Source organism: Entelurus aequoreus, linkage group LG02, assembly GCF_033978785.1.
Source record: "Entelurus aequoreus isolate RoL-2023_Sb linkage group LG02, RoL_Eaeq_v1.1, whole genome shotgun sequence".
Taxonomy (NCBI): Eukaryota; Metazoa; Chordata; class Actinopteri; order Syngnathiformes; family Syngnathidae; genus Entelurus; species Entelurus aequoreus.
Genome location: NC_084732.1, coordinates 82,327,990 through 82,338,655, shown reverse-complemented (window position 1 = coordinate 82,338,655; position 10,666 = coordinate 82,327,990). Strand labels below are relative to the sequence as shown.

General features: G+C 31.5%; 1 protein-coding gene across 1 annotated transcript in view; it reads left to right on the top strand.

The window, feature by feature from the left end:
* LOC133642387 (protein kinase C-binding protein NELL1-like) overlaps window positions 1-9,315 on the top strand; it is a 157,160-nt gene extending 147,845 nt beyond the window's left edge. Inside the window, exon 5 of the mRNA XM_062036554.1 lies at window positions 9,195-9,315. Coding sequence (XP_061892538.1) covers window positions 9,195-9,315 — 121 coding nt within the window. The remainder of the gene's footprint in view (window positions 1-9,194) is intronic.
* Window positions 9,316-10,666: the final 1,351 nt, after the last annotated feature.

The window sequence follows — 10,666 nt, the reverse complement described above, 5'->3', positions numbered from 1 at the left end:
TCATTTGTAGTGGTCTTTCTTGAACTATTTGGAAAAAAAGATATAAAAATAACTAAAAACTTGTTGAAAAATAAAGATATAAAAATAACTAAACACTTGTTGAAAAATAAACAAGTGATTCAATTATAAATATGTCCACAAAAAATCTAGCTGTCAACACTGAATATTGCATTGTTGCATTGTAATGAATGGAATAGTCTACTTGATTTGATGTTCAGTTTATGAACGTACATTCATATTTTGTTGAAGTATTATTCAATAAATATATCTATAAAGAAATTTTGAATTGTTGCTATTTTTAGAATATTTTTAAAAAATCTCACGTACCCCTTGGCATACCTTCAAGTACCCCCAGGGGTACGCGTACCCCCATTTGAGAACCACTGCTCTAAAACAACTTCAAACCCCTCTATCAAACATTTTGTATACACACTGCAAGTGCCGGGAATCATTTTTGGTGATTTAACACCCAATTCCAAAAGTGGCTTTGCACTGTGGAAGGACATTAGCCGCGAGCGAGTACGCCGTCAAATACGCAGGATAAAATTAGAATGCATTATCATTAGAGTTTCTAGTTTAGTTTATTCTTCTTCTTCGGTCAATGGTCAAGAAAATAAACAAACAGTTGTACATTCATAGATTGAAAATGAAAATGTTGCAGACCGAAAGGGTTTAGGCTGAAATTTAACACTTATTGCGCCTAACCCTATAAACAATGTCAAGTACAAGATGAACTTCCAAAAATTATGAAATGTCCTTTGTACAACATATTATAAATGCACATTATACACAACATAAACACAGTTAAATTATATACACAGTAAAGGCATGTGAAATATCCTTGTACACGTGTTAAACCTTTGCACCAATGATATACTATATACAAACAATTATACTTCCATTATTATTTATATCTAGTTTTTAATTAACATTGATCATAGTATTAACTACTGTGTTGATTCAAGAGTGACAATTACCTTTATTTTTCAGAGTATAAGTCGCACCGAAGTATAAGTCGCACCGGCCAAAAATGCAGAATAAAGAAGGAAAAAAACATATATAAGTCGCATTTTTTGGGGAAATTTATTTGATAAAACCCAACACCAAGAATAGACATTTGAAAGGCAATTTAAAATAAATAAAGAATAGTGAACAACAGGCTGAATAAGTGTACGTTATATGACGCATAAATAACCAACTGAGAATGTGCCTGGTATGTTAACGTAACATATTATGGTAAGAGTCATTCAAATAACTACAACATATAGAACATGCTATACGTTTACCAAACAATCTGTCACTCCTAATCGCTAAATCCCACGAAATCTTATACGTCTAGTCCAGGGGCGTCCAAACTTTTTCCACTGAGGGCCGCACACTGAAAAATCAAAGCAAGCGGGGGCCATTTTGATATTTTTTTATTTTAAAAACCAATACAATATATGTATAAAAAATATACATTAAGGCCTCTACTCAGGGTTTTGGTCCAAAAAATATTTAAAATGTGTCATTATTCAGTATTATTATCTCTAGATCAACATTAGGTCTATCTGTCAATATAACGTTTTTTAAAGATTTAAGTCGTATGCTCTTTTTGTCAAATAAAACCCAGTTTTTTTATGGAAAAAACACAAAATATGCAATATTTTCACCCAATAAAATTTTTAAGAGGAATATTTCAGATTATATAATAATTGGAGCCTTAAAAAGGTCAATAACTCATAACACCATTGATTTTAATTCATTATTATTTTTTGAGCGATGACACTTAAAAACAAATCACACAAAAATTATTGGGGAACCAAAAGGGTCCTACTCATTAACGTGTTAAAAATTAAATTGTAATTTTTTTTTACTGTTTACTTTTAACACAATAATCTCGAGATCAACTTCAGATCCATCCGTCAATTATACGTTGTATTGTTGTTTATGTTTTTTGTTTGTTCGTTTTAGGCCCTTCTTTAAAAAAAAAAAAAAAAAAAAAAAAAAAAAGCTTAATTTTTTATATGGCAAACACAAAATATGCAACATTTTCCCAAAAAAATGTCTCAAAGTGCAATATTTAATTTGACATAATTGGAGCCTTGGATAGGTCAATAATTCATAATAACATTGATTTTGATTCATTATTATTTTTTAAAGAAAGAAACAGCCTACATGGCAGCTTTGTGTTATTAGATTAAACATTGCAACATTTTCTTGTTACATTTCACCTGTTTGGTCTTTCATACCACTTTTTATGTTTTAAATTGTTTTAATTGTATTTTACAATGGGGCGTGAGGCCATTAAAAAATGACCTGCGGGCCACAAATGGCCCCCCGGGCCGCACTTTGGAAATCCCTGGTCTAGTCTCTTACGCGAATGAGCTAAATAATATTATTTGATATTTTACGGTAATGTGTTAATACTTTCACACATAAGTCGCTCCTGAGTATAAGTCGCACCCCCGGCCAAACTATGAAAAAAACTGCGACTTATAGTCCGTAAAATACGGTAGTTACATAAACTGGGGGAGTATTGCAGACGGGCTTTATTCCCTGCACGCAACCGACAAAGTCTTCCAAATCGGCGTCCATAAATCTCCTCTCTTGTATCGGGAAGATTAAGCTCTGAAGGGGAAGGTGGAATTTCCAAATGAATTTAAAAATGAATGATTTCTTTTAAATAAGAGTGGGCAGCTCACCATGCCCAAGTATGAATTTTTCATCGAGCTCCCGGTAGCTTGGATAAGATTGAGAGAGAGAGCGGCAGGCCGACATGGCATCTCTTAAAGACACCGCGGAGTGCAGTGGAAATGGTCACATAAGGCTACTCAAGCATTTCTACCACCTGTTCCATTTTTTTACATTTTTTGTTAGCTTACTGAGTACAGTATCGCCGCTCAAACGTGTTATTCTTCGACGCACTCAACAAATGCAACGGTTCCATCTGTCACTCTTACAACCAAATTGCCGAGAGTTTATTCATTTTCTCATGAAGCTCGGGTTTTTATATATTGCGTTATTAAACCCGAGCCAGCCTGGGGAAAGATGCTTAAAATTGCATGAAGTGCTTTTTGATCACCGAGGAGATAGTGATAAAAACGCTAAAACTACCAGCGCGACCACCTGTAGTCGTCACGAAGGTTGGCACCGTGTTCAGACATGGTGCAACGTTATCGCAATATTTTGCAAACGATAACAACACAGCAGTTGTGCAATGAAAAAATAAAAATTTAAAACTTTGTACACCAGTAAAAAAACAAAAAAAACGAGTTGCAAGTATAAAAATAAATGTATTCAAGTTAAAGCTTTTGGCAGTAATCTTGCAGTAAGATCACCCGCCATAGGCACTCTGCAACGATAGGTGGTGCTAATGAGTCAATTTAAGGCCGGCAGAGCTACTGTTATGTGCGCATGGTGCCGTCCGCCAAAAACAACAAAGAAGAAGAAGCAAGGTGGGGAGTAAAATGGCAGACAAAAGGGAGGGGAAACTTACAGGTTAACTTACAGGTTCAGTTTGTTTCCCCTCTCAAACTTGAGCTGCTGTTTTAATTGTAGAAAATTATTTTTAAACCTGCAAAAAAAAAATGTATTAAATAAAATTGTTGTTTTTTTTACTTGTTATGCTTTTTTTTAATTTAAGAAAAAAATGTTTTATACTTGCCAATTGTTTTGTTTCATTAAAGAAAACTGTTTTTTTACTTGTGAATTGTTTTTTTACTTGCAGAAAATAGTTTAATACTTGCGAATATTTTTTTTCATAAAAAAAAAAGTTTTTTATACCTGCAAATTGTTTTTTTAATTGAATAAAATCGTTGTTTTTTTTTACTTGTGATGCTTTTTGTAATTAGACAAAACATTTGTTGTACTTGCCAATTGTTTTGTTTCATTAAAGAAAGTAGTTTTATTTTACTTGTGAATTGTTTTTTTACTTGCAGTAAATAGTTTAATTATTGCGAATAGTTTTTTTAATTTAAAAAAAAAGTTCTTTATATCTGCAAATTGTTTTTTTAATTGAATAAAATTGTTTTTTTTTTACTCGTGATGCTTTTTTTAATTAGAGAAACATTTTTTATACTTGCCAATTGTTTTGTTTCATTATAGAAAACTGTTTTTTTACTTGTGAATTGTTTTTTACTTGCAGAAAATAGTTGTTATACTTGCAAATCTTTTTTTTAATTAAAAAAAAAGGTTTTATACTTGCACATCGTTTTTTCAATCAAAGAAATGTGTTTTTATACTTAAAAAAATCGTCTTTTTCAATTAAAACATGTTTTTGTGCTTGTGACTCGTTTTTTTAAATTAAAGAAAATAGATTTGTTGCTTGTGAATTGTGTTTTTGATTAAATAAACATTTTATAAGTGCAAAAAGTTTTTTTAATTTGAAGAAAATTATTTTTTTACCTGCAAATAGTTTTTTTAATAAAATATTTTAATTTTTTTTACTTGTGATGCGTTTTTAATTTAAGTGTTTTATACTTGCAAATTGTTTTGTTTCATTAAAGAAATGTTTTTATACTTGCAAATAATTTTTTCAATTAAAGAAAATAGTTTTTATACATAAAAAATATTTTTTTCAATTAAAAAAATGTTGTTATGCTTGTGAATCTTTTTTTGATTAAAGACAATTGCTTTTAAACTTGCTAATCGTTTTTTTTAATTGAAGAAATTATATATTTTTTACTTGTGAATCTTTTTTTTTTTACTTGCAGTAAATAGTTTTTATACTTGCAAATCGTTTATTAATGAAATAAAATGAGTTTTATATGCATGCAAATCGTTTTTTTATTAAAGGAAAATTGTTTTTATATCCAAGAACCTTTTTTTAATCGAAGAAATTAGTTGGTATACTTGCAAATAGTTTTTCGATTAAAGAAAAAGGTTTTTTTTACTTGTAAATAGTTTTTTTACTTGCAGAAAATAGTTTTTATACTTGTAAATCGTTTTTTTATTAAAACAATTGTTTTTATACTTGCAAATCGTTTTTTCAATCAAAGAAAATTTTGTTTATACTTAAAATATTCTTTTTATTTCAATTTAAAAAATATGTTTATGCTTGTGAATCGTTTTAATTAAAGAAAATATTATTGATGCTTGCAAATTGTATTTTTGATCAAAGAAAATTGTTTTTATACTTGCAAATCGTTTTTTAATTGAAGAAAAGTTTGTTTTATTTGCAAATCTTTTTTTTTTACTTGCAGAAATGTGTTTTTATACTTGCAAATCGTTTTTAATGAAAGAAAATTAGTTTTATTCTTGCAAATCGTTTTTTTAAATAAAATAAAATTGTTTTTATACCGTGAGCCTTTTTTTAATCGAAGAAAATTGTTTGTATACTTGCAAATTCTTTTTTGATTAAAGAATTTATTTTTTTTACTAGCAAATTGTTTTTTTTTTACTTGCAGAAAATAGTTTTTGTACTTGCAAATCGTTTTTTTAGTTAAGAAAAATGTTAATAATCAATCAGAAGAGACAGATTTGCTCAATTTCAACCAAATGTAGTATGAAATACATAATATTTATTGACAAAATGTTGTAGTTACCTTTAATTTTGAATTAAAAACAAAAATGTACCCATAAAGAAAATAGTTCCATTCATCCAGGTCGCATGATTTTATTTCTTATCTGTTTCGTTCCTTCTAAATTAATTTGTGACGCTGTCGAAACATGTTTCCCTAGCAATAAACCCTACATTTTAATATCATTCATTATCTTTTTTTTGTACGTGTTTATGGAACTGGATCAGAAATGTAACTTCTTGCTGGTGTCAGTCAAAAAGTTTTTCCCTTACAGACCAAAACTTCTTTAAAAACTTTTGAACCCTAACCCATGCCAAGTTTTGTACATTCCATAAGAAAATGCTTCATCTCTGAGGTAACCTATCTCCCTTTGGGTGCACCAAGAACTCTAACCTACGGCACAACAATACAAAAGAACATGCATATTATGATTTTTTTTTCTACATCTAAAAAACTTCCTTGTGGATTATCAGTGTTTTGAACTTTACAGTAGAGCCTATTGTTGGACCGCCAGCGCCCCTTAGAGGGCCGCAAAAAATATATATTTCTCAGCTGTTGTTTGGATGGGCTGCAGGGGCACTCAGTTGCAATACACTTTTCCACCACTTGTGGCAGTAATGACTATATCAAACAAACAGAAGAAGTATGGAGCTAAGCTCAAAGATACGTTTTTAAAGCGCAGAAAGTATGACTAAATTGGTTAAGCTGTATTTTAATTTGCACTTTAATTTTATTGAAAGCGGTCAAATATTGATTTTTTTCCTACCTTTAAAACACTTCCTTGTGGTCTTCTTTGCTCAAAATCTTGCACAGATTTTGTTTTACAGACCATCTTCAAGCCTCTTTTTGACGGATGTGCCGTTTTATGAACGGTCTTAATTACGTGCCAAAGTCGTCCTCCTGGCCAAATTTATTGACTACAACTTTGGCTAGGTTTGGAGCTAACTTTTTTTTTTTAAAAGATGCCATTTTTTGGGCATTATTTGTCATGAAGCATCTGTCATGTTCCCTTCTTCCGTGGCTGAGAGGCGTCGGATTGGTGGAATATTGACATTCTATAAATATTAATTTTTACATTTGGCGAGTAATTTAGCACTCACATTTAGATATAGATTTAGATTTAACATAAAGGTTTACATTTAACATTTAGCGCGCACATGTACATCTACAATTTATAATAAACCTTTAAGTTTAGATTTAATGTTTTGGTTTGGATTTAACATTTGGCGGTCACATTAAAGAATTAAGATTTACATTTATCATTTAAATTCAACATTTAGGTTTAGATTCAACATTTAGGTTTAGATTCAACATTTAGGTCTAGATGTAACAATTAGGTCTAGATGTAACATTTAGGTTTAGATATAAAATTTAGGTTTAGATTCAACATTTAGGTCTAGATGTAACATTTAGGTCTAGATGTAACATTTAGGTCTAGATGTAACATTTAGGATTAGATTCAACATTTAGGTTTGGATGTAACATTTAGGTTTATATTGAACATTTAGGTTTAGATTCAACATTTAGGTCTAGATGTAACATTTAGGTTTAGATTCAACATTTAGGTTTAGATTCAACATTTAGGTTTACATTTAACATTTAGGTCTAAATGTAACATTTAGGTTTAGATTCAACATTTAGGTTTAGATTCAACATTTAGGTTTAGATGTAACATTTAGGTTTAGATTCAACATTTAGGTCTAGATGTAGCATTTAGGTTTAGATTCAACATTTAGGTCTAGATGTAGCATTTAGGTTTTGATTCTACATTTAGCTTTAGATTCAACATTTAGGTCTAGATGTAGCATTTAGGTTTAGCTTCAACATTTAGGTTTAGATTCAATATTTAGGTCTGGATGTAGCATTTAGGTTTTGATCCTACATTTAGCTTTAGAATCAACATTTAGGTTTAGATTCAACATTTAGGTTTAGATTCAACATTTAGGTCTAGATGTAACATTTAGGTTTAGATTCAACATTTAGGTTTAGATTTAACATTTAGGTCTAGATATAACATTTAGGTTTAGATTCAACATTTAGGTTTAGATTTAACATTTAGGTTTAGATTCAACATTTAGGTTTAGTTTCAACATTTAGGTCAAGATGTAACATTTAGGTTTAGATTCAACATTTAGGTTTAGATTTAACATTTAGGTTTAGATTCAACATTTAGGTTTAGATTCAACATTTAGGTCTAGGTGTAGCATTTAGGTTTAGATTCTACATTTAGGTTTGGATTCAACATTTAGGTCTAGATTTAACATTTAGGTTTAGGTGTAACATTTAGGTTTAGATTCAACATTTAGGTTTGGATTCAACATTTAGGTCTAGATGTAACATTTAGGTTTAGATTTAACATTTAGGTTTAGATTCAACATTTAGGTTTAGATTCAACATTTAGGTCTAGATGTAACATTTAGGTCTAGATTTAACATTTAGGTTTAGATTTAACATTTAGGTTTACATTCAACATTTAGGTCTAGATTCAACGTTTAGGTCTAGATTCAACATTTAGGTTTAGATTCAACATTTAGGTATAGATTTAACATTTAGGTTTAGATTCAACATTTAGGTTTACATTCAACATTTAGGTCTAGATTCAACGTTTAGGTCTAGATTCAAGATTTAGGTTTAGATTTAACATTTAACGCTCACATTTAACAACTAGCGCTCACATTTGGATTTAGATTTAACATTTTTGTTTCATCTGACTTGTGATGAGGTGGCGACTTGTCCAGGGTGTACCCCACCTTCCGCCCGAGTGCAGCTAAAATAGGCTCCAGCACCCCGTGACCCCGAACGGGACAAGCGGTAGAAAATGGATGGATGGGTTTCATCTGACCACAGAACTTTCCTCCAGAAGGTCTTATCTTTGTCCATGTGATGTCAGATGAAACAAAAATGGAGCTGTTTGGCCACAATAACCAGCAATATGTTGGGAGGAGAAAAGGTGAGGCCTTTAATCCCAGGAACACCATTCCTACCGTCAAGCATGGTGGTGGTAGTATTATGCTCTGGGCCTGTTTTGTTGCCAATGGAACTGGTGCTTTACAGAGAGTAAATGGGACAATGAAAAAGGAGGATTACCTCCAAATTCTTCAGGACAACCTAAAATCATCAGCCCGGAGGTTGGGTCTTGGGCGCAGTTGGGTGTTCCAACAGGACAATGACCCCAAACACATTTCAAAAGTGGTAGAGGAATGGCTAAATCAGGCTAGAATGAAAGTTTTAGAATGGCCTCCCCAAAGTCCTGACTTAAACGTGTGGACAATGCTGAAGAAACAAGTCCATGTCAGAAAACCAACACATTTAGCTGAACTGCACCAATTTTGTCAAGAGGAGTGGTCAAGAATTCAACATTTAGCTTGTGGATGGCTACCAAAAGTGCTTAATTGCAGTGAAACTTGCCAAGGGACATGTAACCAAATATTAACATTGCTGTATGTATATGTGGGGGGGCGTGGCCTTCAAACCACAAACAGATGGGTTGGTGGAGCGGCTAAATAAGACGCTGAAAACCATGATCCGTAAGTTTACGCACGAGGACAAACCAAATGTGGAGGTCTTCCTCCCTCCGGGTTCCTTGGACCACCAATGACGGACATGACAGCCTCAATCCTCTTTGCACACAATGATTTATTTTACAATAAATGTTCTTTTATGCTTTTCAGCAAATGTCTTGTGTCTGTCAAGATCGCCCGTGAGCACACGAATGGTTTTCCCACCGTCTCCGCTCTCCCTCTCGCTCGTGCTCCGACTGCCAATTCTCCACCACCAACAACTCTCCTCTCTCCTTCCCGACGGCTGCCTTTAACAGAGCGACAGGTGATCAGACAAACACTCTCACCTGTGTCATCTACGCACCTGTCGCTGATCTCGAAGCCGGTCCGGCACACCCTGCTTCGCTGCAGGCCCGCAGGCCACGCCCCCCCCCCCCCCCCCCCCCCCCCCACAGTATACTTTTGACCCAGCAGATGTGGTCACATTTTCAGTAGACCCATAATAAATTCATAAAAGAACCAAACTTCATGAATTTTTTTTGTTGACCAACAAGTATGTGCTCCAATCACTCTATCACACAAAAAACAAGAATTGTAGAAATTATTGGAAACTACGGAGCCCCTAAAAGGACATGGGGGGGAAAAATAAATTGTTATAATTTGTTAAAATGTTTTATTTAAAAACATTTTTTTTTAGACATTTATCTCGTGCACACGAGAAACGTTATAAAATAAAATACAATTATAAATGTTTTTATTATAATATAATTATTTATAAAGTTATGAAAATAAAAAATACAATTTTTAATATTTTTTTTAATTTTTTTATTTTTTAGACATGTATCTCGTGGGCACGAGAATCTATCTCATGCGCACAAGAAACTTTCTCGTGCGCACGAGATACATGTCTAAAAAAAATGTTTTTTAAATAATGTATAATTTTTAAAAAAAAAATTTTTTAGACATGTATCTCGTGCGCACGAGATAGATTCTCGTGCGCACGAGATACATGTCTAAAAAAGAAAAATTTTAAATAATGTATAATTTTTTTTTCCATTTTTTTTTAGACATGTATCTCGTGCGCACGAGAAACTTTATAAAATAAAATAAAATTATAAAAAATGTTGTTATAATATAATTTTTTATAAAGTTATAAAAATAAAAATTTAAATATTTATTTTTTTTATTTTATTTTTTTAGACATGTATCTCATGCGCACGAGAATCTATCTCATGCACACAAGAAATTTTCTCGTGCGCACGAGATACATGTCTAAAAAAAATGTTTTTTAAATGTATAATTTAAAAAAAAAAAATTTTTTAGACATGTATCTCGTGCGCACGAGAATCTATCTCGTGCGCACGAGATACATGTCTAAAAAAAATGTTTTTTTAAATAATGTTTAATTTTTTTTAATTTTATTTTTTAGACATGTATCTCGTGCGCACGAGAAACTTTATAAAATAAAATAAAATTATAAAAAATGTTGTTATAATATAATTTTTTTATAAAGTTATAAAATTTAAATATTTATTTTTTTATTTTATTTTTTTAGACATGTATCTCATGCGCACGAGAATCTATCTCATGCGCACAAGAAACTTTCTCGTGCGCACGAGATACATGTCTAAAAAAATGTTTTTTAAATAATGTATCATTTTAAAA